Raw genomic sequence first — 16,752 nt, 5'->3', positions numbered from 1 at the left:
TTTATAATACATTTTTTTAAAATACCAGCTTAATGGTATTTATTTACAAAAATATTTCAATACCTAATTTTAAAGTTTTGATGTAATGACAGTTTTTTTTTTTTTGCTGATAAAGTACAGGAATGCAAAATAACTACAAAGTTTTAACACATTTTTTAGTGTTTGCAGTTTTTTTTTAATGATACAGTACACAGATTTTTTAAAAAACTTGTTTCAAATGCATATTCCAGCAATTACCTTTGAGATAGTTACTGGGACTGAGCAAGATTAAAAAAGAAAAAAAAAAAAGTATAGCGACTGAAAAACACCTGCATGTACAGCTTAAGATACACAAGCTAGAGCTCTATACCAAGCATGCTTGCCCTTGACGTGGACAATGTTAGAAACTAAATCTTGCTCTCTCTTATATTGTCTTTTGGCAATGCATTTACAATGAACCCATAGTATAACTTAGAAAGCAAAAGGTTTTCTGCTTCTAACTACCATGTTGAGCAGAGATCACACCTAAAGTATCACAGTACTGTTTATTTACAAAAAAATAAATGAAAGAAATTAAAACATGATTTATCTTCTTTGCATTGCTTTCCACTGATATATCGAGTCCGTTTCAACTCCTTACATTGTTTTCAGTTGAACAACACAAAATAGCAAAAGTATTTTAAAAAACAAATTAAAATAAATATAATTCCATTGCCATTAATGTACCTCCCTTTTTAAGTGCCTCAAACGACCTACAATAAAGTAATACTGATGTATTTACACATACTATAAAATTTCAAATTAAACTATAAGCCTCATTGCAAAGTACTGGCAAAACTGACATTCATGTTTTTTTTTTTTTTCCTTCATGTAAAGAGAGAAATAAAAAGAGCACTTACAAGTAGTCGTGTATTCAATTTATAAATGAATTATGACTAATAAAATTTAAGACTGTATTAGTGACTAAAGGAAGCAATGTCAGAACCCTAATAATTGGGAAGTTATGAAAATCATTTAATTCAGCTGAGAAAGGTTAGTTAGTTTTCTTTTGGTTTTGGTTGTAACAACCATTTTCTGTCCACAGAATCTTTGGAATTTCTGAGGCAGCAGTAAGATCATTAAATCATTAATATTCACAGGAAAAATAATTCCTATAGCACTTTACAAGAAATTGATCAGAATGATGAGAAGAGCAATTAACAAAAACTGTAAACATATCTTCACATTCATTTTTAAATGAAAAAACAAAACAAAACAAAAAACAACCACTTTTTGTGGGCATAAACTTCAATCAAAGAGAACACCCTAAGAGGAAAAAGCAAAGAAAAGAAAAGAAAAAAGAACATTTAAGATATAGCAGTTAAAAAGCCTAGGAATATTGATCAAGTATCAAACTGATAAGGAATAAATTCTATAAACTACAAAATAAAAACCTTCATTGACAAAAATACATAAACTCTGTTTTCATTTTTTGGAAATTTATTTTTAAAAAAGGTAGAAGAAAATACCTGGAAAACTATTTTAAATATATATATATATATATATATAGTTGTATTTTAAAACAATAGGTAAAGTAGGCATCCAACAGCAAGCTGTAGCTATTGAGAAAGACCTTGAAATTACTGTTTTGGGCATTTTCCCCCAAAATAAAAATAACATTTGAAAATGCTCAATAGATTTTTTGTTTTGTATTTTTAACTATATCAATAATATCTTTCCTGACATGTGAAGACTTTTAATGATGTATGATTTTTAAAATTAATTGTATCTCGATATGAGATATCAATATTTCTTATTATAAGCGTAAAACATAACTTTTTGTATGGATAATATACATACTTTTTAAGTACTTTGACTTAAAACTTAACAAGTTCACCGTTTTTAAAATTAAAGAGTACATTTATAAAAATTTCATTTTAAAACCAAAAGTATATTCTCTAGCAGTATGTATAAATATAACATGTTACTGTATGATTGTAAAACAAATCTGAAAGTGTTGGAATCATTTAAGACCAAGAACACTGAAACAAATAGGAAATAATTTTACTTCTTTTTATCTTTAACTATATAAAACCCTATTAAATAAGGTTTTAAAACTGATCAGTTTGTTTAAGGTAAAGCTAGCAGCATATTCATGATTTTGGTATTTTTTAATACAATGTATCACTTGATTTAAACTGAGAAATGGATTAAATGATAATAAAAGTTTTCCTTACCTAAAAAAGTGCAGAAAAATTCAAGTTTAAAGTTCAGTGCTCTTTATTTTGCAGAAACAAATAAACAAAATCTCCAAAGTTAAAATGTAAAATAAATCTTTGCCACAAAAAATTTACCTTTGGATATAGCTTTTCCATCGTCACATGATAAATGCCTCAAGCAAAACATATATGGAATATAAAACTCAAGGTAAAACTCTAGAATATAGAACTCAAGTTAAAACTCTGAACTCTGTGGTATCTTCCACATATTCCTTTCCTCAGCTGTTTCTGCAGTATCACCTGTAACCTAAAAGTATATAACACTTTCAGACTTGTTTAAGACACATATCTCTACATGAAATAACTTCAGAAGAACCTACAAGAAGTTGTAAGTAAAATAAATGTTTCTTTCTTTAAAGTATTATGCTGAATTAAATTGCAACATATTTACACACAATAACAGACAAACAGCAGCATTGTTTCACATCCATAAAAAATTAAAAAATTAAGAAGTTAGTAATTAGCTTATTTGAATTTATAATATGTTTTTGGAAACACTTCATATGATTGAAATGCAAACCAAAGGTGTTAATGCAAAATTCCAATTTGTTAAGAGTATAAGATTTTAAGTAACTTTCTAAGCAATGTATATGGATTTTAGTTTTGCAAAGTGAAACAAACTGGGTATGTGGCACGTAAAGGGGAAACCACTTTCTACTGACAAAGGCTAATTGATGAATACTTCAATGATTTTAGTGCAACAAAATGCAACAAAAAACACTGACATGGATAAAGCACACAAAAATCTTTAATCTTTCTGATATTTTCTATTTTGACCTCCTTTCTTTTATTTTCTTCTTTTCTTTTTCTTTCTTTTTTCCTTTTTGGTTAGTTTTCCTGAAATCCTAGCTTGCTGGTGACTACTACTTTTTGCATTAAAAAAATATCTCTCAAATTACAATAAATTCCCTGGGTTAGTTATTAACACAGACTCTTATCTACAGACTGAATCAAGTGTTAACTCAGAAGTTTATTTCCTATGCTAAAAAAGTAGTTTAAGCTTTTTAATGCTAAGTGAGTCTCTAGTTTGTTGCACATGATTTGTAGATTAATTTTAAAAATAAAATAAAAAACTCAAAACACTGATTTAAGATTTTCTTATAAAATCCATCTCAGGTTATTTAGTCTATCTACTTTTCTAATTTGGAAATAATTACAAGTTTGGTTCATTTTATATACAAGAAAAATGACAGTAAAAATAAAGTTGATATTAAAATAACAAAAAATAGCACAGCAAATAAAATAAATAAAGCTAACATGACCTTCCAAATGGATGGACAATCAATCAATATATTAATTTACTTAATGCTTCTTAACTTTCTTAAATCTATTACTGCTGATTTTACTGATGGCATTCACCACCATACTATACCTATAAAAATAATCTAATATTTCCTGTGACATATCATGGAACAATGGATCTACTATTGGATAATATACAAATAAGTAATTTGTAAACTGCTCAATGTTCAAACACAGCTGATACGAACTAAACAGAAGTACGTTATTCATCAGCACTTTCTACAAATCCAAAAACTTTTGAAAATGACTGTATTTTAAAAATATTTCTTTTGACTTGATTTATCATCTGTATTACACATCACATATATTTAGGTCCTACCCAATAATATTTAAAGTAAACTTTGATGTAAACTTTTTCATCCTGCAGTGCACATTATAAAATGTAAACAAAAGTTTTCTTCGTGAAAAGAATAAGGAAGAATATATGCATAACAGAGTGCATGAAAAAGATGTTCTACATATAGCTTTAATGATCATATAGAATAGAAAAACAATCATGTTTGCAGTCAATTTGTGCTCAGATAATATCTTAACGAAAAATAAAACTACTTAAAACAATTTTTATAGGAGACAATATTAAAATTTCATTAACATTAATTTTAATGCTTCTATTTTGATCTTCCTTTGCTGCTTTAACAATAATCAATTATGATCTCAGATTAGCCTGTATTATTAGATTGCTTGCTTCCAGATCTATGGAGTGATTACTTTCTTGTCTGTAATGCTATTCTATGAACCAGTCATTCATTGTCCACAGCTATCTTAATTTGCATTGTATTCCATTACAGAAATAATTTTGTTACCAAAGTCTAAGTATTTTCCTTTTCTTTGGCTTTTTAAAACCTTGAAAGGATATGTACAGATTTTTTATTATATTTATACAGCAAATATTTTGTAGGTCATCAGACTAGACTCTTATATAGATACTTATTGACAACAGATGCTTATAGTTTTCCATGCGATAGCATGTGCACTAAGATTTAATTGGCTCATCACCTGAGTGTATTGGAACTGTTAGCAAATAAAGGGCATTTTAAAAGGGGAGCTGAGCATTTTACTGAAATAATGAAACTTTTTTTTTAAAGCAATTTTAATTAAATAATGCAAAGGTACATTTGGTTAAACATTTTATAAAAATTCAAGCAAAATTAAAAACTTAGCCAATTTCAACTTTTCTACAAATTTAACCAGTAACTACTTTGGTCAGATCCACCTTTAGCTGAATTAATGAGAACGAGGACAAAGGACATTGAAGTATTCTCCTCCCCACAATGGAGGTTTTTCTCACTTTCCACACTGCATAGCCACTACATGGAAACTCCCAGAATGATGAGCAATTCAGTCATGCTCTACACTTTTCTTTTCAATGAAAAGTGATGTATCACCTTGTTTTGCTTTTGACAAAATATGAACTAAACACAAGTATATAATAACAAGAATCCAAGAGTAGCCCATACACAAGTCAACTATGTGTATGATTTTATTATTTAAAGCCCACCATTCAGCTTAGTCTAAAGAAAGGGAAATAGTTTGTTTCTTTTTCACTAATGATACTGATGACCAGTCAATTTAAGGGAGGGAAAGTCCAATACAACTGTTTATAATCCAGTCCGATGACACAAACTACTTCAGCTTCAGAACTTTGGACTTATTGCCTCTCCCCAAAACAGGTCAAACACTGATGGCAGACACAACAGCATGAAATCTTTTGGCATATAAAAGTTTAATACAGGAATGATCCAAGGAATAGTCCCTGTCATGTCTCCTCAGCTTCCCCTTTTGTTTCTTCATCTGTCACACATGACCTGGTTGGTATCCAAATTGTCAACTCACAGCCTGCACACACCATATATTCCATTTTGAGTGTGTGTGTGAACACCCCTCAGTTAATGCCAATTGACTGAGGTAAAACAGTACATGATTGTGCTAGAAAGTATTCAGCGATGAACATCCATTGAATGTTAACTTTCTTAAATCAGTGAAATAAAAAAGGAAATTTTTTTCCTTCTGGCTGAAGTTGGACTTAATTGGATTCTGGGTGTCAGAACTGGTACCACTTTTTATCTTTGTATTTCAACATCATCTAAAGAGGAAGAAAGTGGGGGGAGAGAAACATTTTAAAAATGCCAGAACAATGGTATTTATAACTGGTTTCTATATTTTTCAAAAACATTATGTTATTCTGAAACATTCTCTAGTGTTACTGTATTGCTTACTTCAAATCATTTTATTGAAAGTGTTAAGAACTGTTCTATTTAGAGGAAAAAAGTGACTACAACCATTAAGAACTAGCTGGGAAGGTCCTCAAATTTCTTAAGAGAGGTGACCCTAATTTGGTGACTAAGCTAATAAAACTACAAATTACTTTTCTTCTCACTTAATAAATGAAGAACCTGAGGCTTCTAGGGGCTACTCATGTCAATATAATGGTGAACCTGGGATTTGTGTTCAGGTTGTCTGATTCAAGAAGCCATGACTGTAACCACCTCAATGTACTATCTTCCTTAGACTCTTAATATGACTGAAGAACATCTAGCAAAAGGAAAAAGCTATGAATTTGAGCTTTTTGCTAACTATTTAGAGTGTGGATATATTATGAAATCGTCAAAAATGCTATGTGCCTTAGGGATCATTCAGTTAGATGGTAGAGCTCTGACAACAAAAATCTAGTCCTGGATTGAAGGCTACTAACCTACATCTGTGGTGCATGTGGGCACATGTACAAGTACTCCCACAAAGGACCTCTCAATCTGTTTGAGGTCCTGAACAAGTATTTCCCAGGTCATGTTACCTCTTTCATGCATTCTAGATTTCAGCTCTCTTGAGCAAAGAGGAGATGACTTTTGGTTGAAACATTAAAGATTTAGGTGCTCAAGTAAAAAAAAAAAAAAATTTTTGATATGGCTCCTTCAGACAACAAACTCAAAATATCAAGGGACAATCTAAGAATTAAATATGGGGAAGTACCCCATGTCAAAGCATGGAATGGCAGAAGTGCAAAAGTGAAAAAAAAATGTGTATTTTACATAAAGTCTTATTTTAAGTTCAGTTTTTAAGGAGGAGTATGTTAGTCCACAAAAACATGTTTATCAGAGGTCATTTTGAGATCCCTACTTTTAGCATCTGTTTCTGAGCTCTACCGTGACTTAAAAGTACTTCAAAATGAGTTCAATGCAAAATGAATCATATTAATTGGTTTCAAGATAAACTTAGTATTGTTTATTTGCATCAAAATGTTATCCATTTTAATTATTTAGATTTACCAGGCAGAATCAATGAGGCGAATTATTTCCTTCTCTAGGACAAGGTGAGAGTATACTCTGAGGTATTAAGGAAAATTAGCATTGTTATGCATTTGCTAAGAAATAGTTGCAAAGATGTTGGCATTATTTATAGATCCTGAAGGTGAGCAGATCTTCCAAATTTATAAACTTCAGTAAGAAATCAAAGGTTACTGAGACATATTCTTGTAAAGGTTCCCTCTGGTGGCAAAAATCAGGGATTTGTGCTTGTACAAAGGATATAAGCAAATTCATGTATACAGAAATACACAGCTATATAAATATAATAATGTTCATACTTGCTTTGTCTAGGGTTTTTTGTTGAAATATATGTTGGACAGACATACCTCATGAGCATGTTTAGAAAATGAATCTGCACTTGATAACATAGCTGCTGTTCTTTCTTCTAAGTCACCAAGCTTCTGCCCTCTTTCATCCAGTGCCAACCTGGCTCGTGCCAATTCACCAACAACTCCAGAGGCTGCCCCTTTCACACCTTCAATGCCACCAGGGCCAGGGATATGCTGTGCAAGACTCCGTGAAGCTTTTCCTGAGGATGACTCTCCAACTAAAAGGATTTGATAAATGAAAGAGTTAATTCAAAAGCTGAAGATTTCTATTAATATAAAATCCTACTACAAATTTTTATTTGAATGACAATATAACTGGAATATTTATATATATAACTATCATTAATGTTTTTCTTTTATTATAATGTATTAAATCAGTTCTAGATACTTCTTCCAAACATGCAAAATACTAGGCACATTAATAAATACCCATATTGATATATTAGTTCATACAGCATGACTTGTGCAAAAAAAAGGGTGGTAATTATCTGTTGAAACGAGTAGTAAGCATACTGACGCCAATTTATACAATCAAATATTATTCTTAAGAGTTCAGAAAATTAGAGACTGGAACGCGGGATCCGCCGGTGTCAGGGGCAAGGAGCGCTGGGTGGCTGGGGTTTTTTTTTTTAGGGGGAGTCGAGGAAGATGGCGGCGGGAAGTGAGTAAGCCGCTCTGAGCCCCGCGCCCCGGCGTCTGAAAAGATGAGGTAAAGATCATTAAAGGAGATCTGTCGACAAAAACCCAGCACCGTGTCAAGAAAGGGGCCTAGGTGGAGTGAATCAGCCACTAATCCAGCCAAGGTGAAGGGAGTACAGCACGACTTCAGCGCGAGCAGTAAGGCTGCAGCCCGAGCCGCCCGGCTCCCTCAGCCCCTTCTCCTTCTCCTTCCCCTTCTCCTCTCCGCCTTTCCGCCTTGCTTCTTTCTCCCCAGCCGTCTCTCCTCCCAAGCTCAGTCTCTAAATTTAGATCTCAACTTCTTTCCCCACCCCGCCCGCTCTCCTGCGTGTCCGGTACCCCGACCGCGCGGCCCTGAGGCGCCGCCTCCCCTCCCCCAACCCGCACCCCCTCCCCGGGGGTCCCGAAGGCCGCCGCTGCCGCCGCCGCTGCTGCCGCCGCCTCCCGTGGAGCACCATAGAGCAGACTCTTCACCGCGCGAATGAGCTGCCGAATTATATGAAACAGCTGATAAGATGAGCGACAATTTAAAATCCAAGTGATCCGAGAACACGCACTGAGCTCTGACCCGCTGAATTCAAACTCCCGGTCACCTGCTTCCCGCAGACAAACAGCTATGACTCGGCATTAATTCATCCCGCTGAAACAACTGGTCAGCCCTTCTCATCATACGAAGGTAAATGCCTACCGAGCCTTCATAAGTAGTGGCCACAGGTTTGAAACGGGGCTTGGGAGAGAAGGACCCACCCGTTGAATTAGTCTCCCGGCAAAGGGAAACCGTGTCATCAGACTGCTGCGGAGGAGATAACTTCGTTGAAACAGTTCCTATTCTTTTTCTTCTTTAGTCTTCTCATTTTTCTTATCCCCCCTTTTTTCTTGAATTCTACCTGCCTACTCTCATTCTCTTTAGAGACTTCTTCCCTTCCCTTCAAATACCTTTCCTCCCAAGCATCAAACTAATTTATAGGAGTAAACAGTAACTCAGCAGTCAAACAGAACAAGAAGTAACATGAGCAGCTTCAAAAAACAAGGAAGAAAAGGAGTACAAACAATGCAGGACAGCCTAAATATTCAGGAGGACCTAGAGTCATCAGAAAAATGGTCATATAAAGAACTCAAGGAACACCTAAGACAGATGGAATGGAACCTTAAAGAGGATACAAGACAGCAAATTCAAGCAGCGAAAGAACACATTGAGAATGCATTTCACAAACAGATAAAAGAAGAAGTTAAGCATCTTTATCAGGAGATAGAGATTATAAAAAATAATCAAACAATAATTCTAGAAATGAAGGAAACGATAAACCAAATTAAAAACTCAATTGAGAGTATCACTAACAGAGTGGAGCAAGTAGAAACCAGAACATCAGATAATGAAGACAAAATATACCATCTTGAAAAGAGTCTAGCCAACTCAGAAAGGCTGGTAAAAAATCACGAGAAAAACATCCAAGAATTATGGGATAACATTAAGAAACCGAACTTACGAGTCATCGGGATAGAAGAAGGTACAGAGATTCAAACCAAGGGAATGAGAAACTTGCTGAAGGAAATAATTACAGAAAACTTTCCAGAAATAAAAAAGGAAACAGATATACAAATTGAAGATGCATACAGGACACCGAGCACACAAAATCACAGTAGACCAACGCCAAGACACATTGTTATGAAGATATCCAATATACAGAACAAAGAGAAAATATTAAAAGCTACAAGAGAAAGGAGACAGATTACATTTAGGGGTAAACCAATACGGTTAACCACGGATTTTTCATCACAGACACTGAAAGCAAGAAGGTCATGGAACAATGTATTTCAAACACTGAAAGACAATGGATGCCAACCAAGAATTCTGTATCCAGCAAAATTAAGCTTCAGGTATGACAACGAAATAAAAATCTTTCATGATAAACAAAAGTTAAAAGAATTTGCAGCCAGAAAACCAGCATTGCAAAGCATATTGAGCAAAACACTACACGAGGAAGAAATGAAAAACAATAACCAAAACCATCAGTGGGAAGTGCCTCAGTAAAGACAGAGGGCAAGGGGAAAGACAATCATGGAGAGACAAACTAAATTTTTTTTTTAAAAAAAGGATAAACAATCAAACATGGATGGAAGTTCAAACCACATATCAATAGTAACTCTGAATGTTAATGGCTTAAACTCTCCAATAAAGCGACATAGGCTGGTATCATGGATTAAAAAAACAAATCCAACAATATGCTGCCTCCAGGAGACACATCTGATGGGAAAAGACATACACAGGCTGAAGGTGAAAGGATGGGAAAAAATATACCACGCACATGGTCCTCGTAAGCAAGCAGGGGTGGCCATCCTCATATCGAATAAAATCGACTTCAAGACTAAGTTAATCAAAAGGGATAAAGAAGGTCATTATATACTGTTAAAAGGAACCATTCACCAACAAGACATAACAATTATCAATATTTACGCACCAAATAATGGTGCTGCGACATTCACAAAACAAATTCTCCTCAAATTCAAGAATCAAATAGACCACAACACAATAATTATGGGAGACTTCAACACACCTCTCTCACCATTGGATAGATCCTCCAAACAAAAGTTAAATAAAGAAACTATAGAACTCAATACCACAATCAATAACCTAGACTTAACTGACTTATATAGAATATATCAACCATCATCAAATGGATATACTTTCTTCTCAGCAGCACATGGATCCTTCTCAAAAATAGACCATATATTATGCCATAGGGCAACCCTCAGTAAATATAAAGGGGTGGAGATAATACCATGCATTTTATCTGATCATAATGGAATGAAACTGGAAATCAATGATAAAAGAAGGAAGGAAAAATCCTACATCACATGGAAAATGAACAATATGTTACTGAATGATCAATGGGTTACAGAAGACATAAAGGAGGAAATCAAAAAATTCTTAGAGATAAACGAAAATACAGACACAACATATCGGAATCTATGGGACACAATGAAAGCAGTTTTAAGAGGAAAGTTCATTGCCTGGTGGTCATTCCTCAAAAAAAGAAGAAACCAACAAATAAATGAGCTCACACTCCAACTCAAAGCCCTAGAAAAGGAAGAGCAAAACAACAGCAAATGTAGCAGAAGGCAAGAAATAATTAAAATCAGAGCGGAAATTAACGAAATTGAAACAAAAGAAACTATTGAAAAAATTAACAAAACTAAAAGTTGGTTCTTCGAAAAAATAAATAAGATCGACAGACCTTTAGCCATGCTAACGAAGAGAAGAAGAGAGAGAACTCAAATTACTAACATACGGGATGAAAAAGGCAATATCACAACAGATGCTACAGAAATACAGAAGACAATTAGAAATTATTTTGAAAATCTATATTCCAATAAAATAGAGGATAGTGAAGACATCGATAAATTTCTTAAGTCATATGATTTGCCCAGACTGAGTCAGGAGGATATAGACAATCTGAACAGACCAATATCAATAGATGAAATTGAAGAAGCCATCAAAAGACTACCAACCAAGAAAAGCCCAGGACCGGATGGGTATACAGCGGAGTTTTACAAAACCTTTAAAGAAGAATTAATACCAATACTTTTCAAGTTATTTCAGGAAATAGAAAAAGAGGGAGCTCTTCCAAATTCATTCTATGAGGCCAACATCACCCTGATCCCGAAACCCGACAAAGACACCTCAAAGAAAGAAAACTACAGACCAATATCTCTAATGAACCTAGATGCAAAAATCCTCAATAAAATTCTGGCAAATCGAATACAAAAACACATCAAAAAAATAGTGCACCATGATCAAGTAGGATTCATCCCTGGGATGCAAGGATGGTTCAACATACGGAAATCAATAAATGTTATTCACCACATCAATAGACTTAAAGATAAGAACCATATGATCATCTCGATAGATGCAGAGAAAGCATTCGACAAAGTACAGCATGCCTTTATGTTCAAAACATTAGAAAAACTAGGGATAACAGGAACTTACCTTGACATTGTAAAAGCTATCTATGCTAAGCCTCAGGCTAGCATCATTCTGAATGGACAAAAGTTGAAGGCATTCCCTCTAAAATCCGGAACAAGACAGGGATGCCCTCTATCTCCACTTCTATTCAATATAGTTCACGAAACACTGGCCAGAGCAATTAGACAGACGAAAGAAATTAAAGGCATAAAAATTGGAAAAGAAGAACTTAAATTATCACTATTTGCAGATGACATGATTCTATACCTAGAAGACCCAAAAGGGTCTACAAAGAAACTACTAGAACTAATAAATGAATTCAGCAAAGTGGCAGGATATAAAATCAACACGCATAAATCAAAGGCATTTCTGTATATCAGCAACAAAACTTCTGAAATGGAAATGAGGAAAAACACTCCATTCACAATATCCTCAAAAAAAATAAGATACTTGGGAATCAACCTAACAAAAGAGGTGAAAGATTTATACAATGAAAACTACAGAACCCTAAAGAGAGAAGTAGAAGAAGATCTTAGAAGATGGAAAAATATACCCTGTTCATGGATAGGCAGAACTAACATCATCAAAATGGCGATATTACCAAAAGTTCTCTATAGATTTAATGCAATGCCAATCAAAATCCCAACGTCATTTCTTGTAGAAATAGATAAAGCAATTATGAAATTCATATGGAAAAATAAAAGACCCAGAATAGCAAAAACAATTCTAAGCAGAAAGAGTGAATCAGGCGGTATAGCGATACCAGATTTCAAACTATATTACAGAGCAATAGTGACAAAAACAGCATGGTACTGGTACCAAAACAGGCGGGTGGACCAATGGTATAAAATAGAGGACACAGAGACTAACCCACAAAGTTACAACTATCTTATATTTGATAAAGGGGCTATAAGCATGCAATGGAGGAAGGATAGCATCTTCAACAAATGGTGTTGGGAAAACTGGAAATCCATATGCAACAAAATGAAACTGAATCCCTTTCTCTCGCCATGCACAAAAGTTAACTCAAAATGGATCAAGGAGCTTGATATCAAATCAGAAACTCTGCGTCTGATAGAAGATAAAGTTGGCTCCGATCTACAGATTGTGGGGTCGGGCTCCAAATTCCTTAATAGGACACCCATAGCACAAGAGTTAACAACTAGAATCAACAAATGGGACTTAATTAAACTTAAAAGTTTTTTTTCAGCAAAAGAAACAATAAGAGAGGTAAATAGAGAGCCTACATCCTGGGAACTAATTTTTACGCCTCACACTTCAGATAGAGCCCTAATATCCAGAGTATACAAAGAACTCAAAAAATTAGACAATAAGATAACAAATAACCCAATCAACAAATGGGCCAAGGACCTGAACAGACACTTCTCAGAGGAGGATATACAATCAATCAACAAGTACATGAAAAAATGCTCTCCATCTCTAGCAGTCAGAGAAATGCAAATCAAAACCACCCTAAGATACCATCAAACTCCAGTAAGATTGGCAGCCACTATGAATTCAAACAACAACAAGTGCTGGCGAGGATGTGGAGAAAAGGGTACACTTGTACATTGCTGGTGGGACTGCAAATTGGTGCGGCCAATTTGGAAAGCAGTTTGGAGATTCCTGGGAAAGCTGGGAATGGAACCACCATTTGACCCAGCTATTGCCCTTCTCGGACTATTCCCTGAAGACCTTAAAAGAGCATGCTACAGGGACACTGCCACATCGATGTTCATAGCAGCACAATTCACAATAGCTAGACTGTGGAACCAACCCAGATGCCCTTCAATAGATGAATGGATAAAAAAAATGTGGCATCTATACACAATGGAGTACTATGCAGCAATAAAAAATGACAAAATCATAGAATTTTCAGGGAAATGGATGGCATTAGAGCAGATTATGCTTAGTGAAGCTAGCCAAACCCTAAAAAACAGATACCAAATGTCTTCTTTGATATAATGAGAGCAAGTATGAACAGAGCAGGGAGGAAGAGTAGGAAGAAAAGAGTAACATTAAACAGAGACTTGAGATGGGAGGGAAAGGGAGAGAAAAGGGAAATTGCATGGAAATGAAGGGAGACACTCATTGCTAAACAAAATTACATATAAGAGGTTGTGAGGGGAATGGGAAAATAAACAAAGAGAGAAATGAATTACAGTAGATGGGGTAGAGAGAGAAGATGGGAGGGGAGGGGAGGGGGGATAGTAGGGGAGAGGAAAGGTAGCAGAATACAACAATTACTATTAGTGCATTATGTAAAATTGTGGATGTGTAACTGACGTGATTCTGCAATCTGCATTTGGGGTAAAATTGGGAGTTCATAACCCACTTCAATCTAATGTATGAAATATAGTATGTCAAGAGCTTTGTAATGTTGTGAACAACCAATAAAAAAAATGAAAAAAAAATAGATTATACATTTTAAAGGATTAATAAAAAAATGTAGAACATTAAAAAAAACAAAAACAAAAAAAAAGAGTTCAGAAAATTAGAGATTATTAACTTAAAAGATTTTACATTCAAATGTATAGATTTAAATATACAGATTTGATTTAGTTTTACCCCATAATTCCTAAAGACTTTCTCAGAAGAAAAATGAATTTAATCAGTATTCTATTTTAGTCTCCAAAATTTGTAGATAGCATACATTTGTTATCTCCATTTACTCTGTCTTTACAAAACAGATCAAGTTTTTCCTTCAAAGGATCATTGTTTCTCTTCCCTTCAGAATCCAGACCCTGAATGTCTAATACCTATTAAAGTCTTAAATTCTTACAAGAATTATTCCAGATTCATTCCCTCTTCTTTCAGTTTACCTTTAAAGGTTAACAGTTCAGTGGTTTTTAGTTTATTCACAAGGCTGTACAACCATCACTTCTATCTAATTTCAGAGCCTTTCATCACTCCCAAAGAAGCCCCCACACCTGTTAGTAGTCAGTTTGCACTCTTCCAGTCCTTGTCAATTACTAATATAGTCTTGTATCTATACATTTGCCTATTCTGAACATTTCATGTGATGGATTCATATAGTATGTAACCTTTCATGGCTAGTTTATTTCACTGAGAATAACGTTAAGGTTCATCTATGTTGTAGCATGTAATGGTACTTTTTTCCCTTTATGTATGAAGAACATATTATTGTATGTATACATTTTGAATATCCATCCATTAATTAATAGACATTTGGGCTGTTTCCGCTTTTTGGTTATTATGAATAATGCTATCATGAACATTTACAGAAACTTTTGTGTGAATATGTTTTTAATTCTCTTGGGTATGTGCCCAGATGTAGAAATGTTGGATCATATTGTAACTTGATGTTTTAACCTTTGAGGGAACTGTAAGACAATTTTCTGAAGAACATGGACCATTTCTCATACCTATCTGCAATGTACAAGCATTTCCTGTTCTCCATATCCTTGCTAACATTTGTACGTATGTCTTTGAGAGTGTGAAGTGTTATTTCATTGTGGTTTGATTTGGATTTCTCAAATAACAAATGATATTGGGCATCTTTTCCTCTGCTAATTGATCAGTTGTACATTTTCTTGGGAGAAATATCTATTCAATATTTTCCCCATTTTGAAATTGGGCTATTTGTCTTTTTATTATTGAGTTGTAAGTGTTCTTTATATATTCTGGATACTAGATCTTATCAGTTAGCAGATATACTACTTGCAAATATTTAACTTTCTTTGGACTATCTTTTCACTGTTTTCTTGATATATTGTTTTGAAGCACTGTTTAAAATTTTGACAAATTCTAATTTATTTACTTTATTCTTTGGTTGTTTGTGATTTAGGTGTCATATCTGAGAAACCACTGCCTAATCAAAGATCACAAAAATTTTTACCTATGTTTCCTTCTGAGGGTTTTGTATTTTAGCTTAGATTGAGGTCTTTTACCCTTTTTGAGTTTATTTTTTATATGCTGTGAAATTGGGTCCAACTTCATTCATTTATTTATTTTTGTATGTGGATATCCATTTGTTCCAATATCATTTGTTGAAAAGTTCTTTTTGCCATTGAATTTTCTTGGCATTCCTGTAGAGAAGTCCATTCTTTCACCACTGAATTTTCTTGACATCCTTGCAGAAAACCAATTGACTATAAATATTACAGATTTACTTCTGGACTCTCACTTCTAGTCCACGATCTATATATCTATCTTTTAATATTTATTTATTTTTTTAGTTTTCGGTGGACACAACATCTTTATTTTTTTTATGTGGTGCTGAGGATGGAACCCATGCCAGGCAAGCGTGCTACCGCTTGAGCTACATCCCCAGCCCATATATATCTATCTTTATGCCAGTATCCCTCTATATTGATGACTAAATCTTTGTGGTAAATTTTGAAATCAGAATGTGTAAATCCTCTTGGTATGTGCCCAGAAGTAAAACTGTTGGGTCATATTGTAACTTGATGTTTTAACCTTTGAGGTTAAAACATCAAGTTACAATATGACCTACTTTTCTCTGCCATACTCTTCTACCATGTTGCTCTGCCTCACCTTAGTCTTCTTTTTTGGGGGATATTAGTTTTTGTATGGCTATCTGTATTCCTTGCATTTAAAAAAATTTTGGTTATACATGGGCACAATATCTTTATTTTGTTTATTTACTTTTATGTGGTGTTGAGGATCGAACCCAGGGTCTCACACATGAAAGGCGTTTGCTCTACCACTGAGCCACAACCCCAGCCCCTGTACTCCTTGCATTTTGATGAGTCTTAGGAATATCTTGCTTTATGCAAAAACTCAGTGTGATTTGAATGGGTATTGTTAAGTGTATACATCAATTTGGGCAGTACTGATATCTTAATAGTCTTAAGTCTTCTAATTCATGAACAAGAGATGCTGGTTCATTTATTTATGTCTAACTTTCTTTATATTTCGAAGTTTTCAGTGTACATGTCTTTTACTCCTTTTGTTAA

At 34.1% G+C, this 16,752-nt stretch overlaps 1 protein-coding gene across 8 annotated transcripts in view; it reads right to left on the bottom strand.

Annotated features, from left to right (window-relative positions):
• Window positions 1-755: 755 nt before the first annotated feature.
• The window catches only part of STXBP5 (syntaxin binding protein 5), a 179,732-nt gene continuing 163,735 nt past the window's right edge, over window positions 756-16,752 (bottom strand). For all 8 annotated transcript variants that reach the window (XM_081296618.1, XM_081296620.1, XM_081296621.1 and 5 more), the window contains 2 exons: window positions 7,168-7,388; window positions 756-5,622 (listed from right to left, as the gene is read on the bottom strand). In XM_081296618.1, coding sequence (XP_081152744.1) covers window positions 5,581-5,622; window positions 7,168-7,388 — 263 coding nt within the window. In that variant the 3' untranslated portion in view covers window positions 756-5,580. The remainder of the gene's footprint in view (window positions 5,623-7,167; window positions 7,389-16,752) is intronic.

This window comes from Spermophilus citellus (genome assembly GCF_964194105.1).
Source record: "Spermophilus citellus genome assembly, chromosome: 5".
Classification (NCBI taxonomy): Eukaryota; Metazoa; Chordata; class Mammalia; order Rodentia; family Sciuridae; genus Spermophilus; species Spermophilus citellus.
Note: the sequence above shows the minus strand (reverse complement) of the source record. Positions and strands in the feature narration are given on the sequence as shown.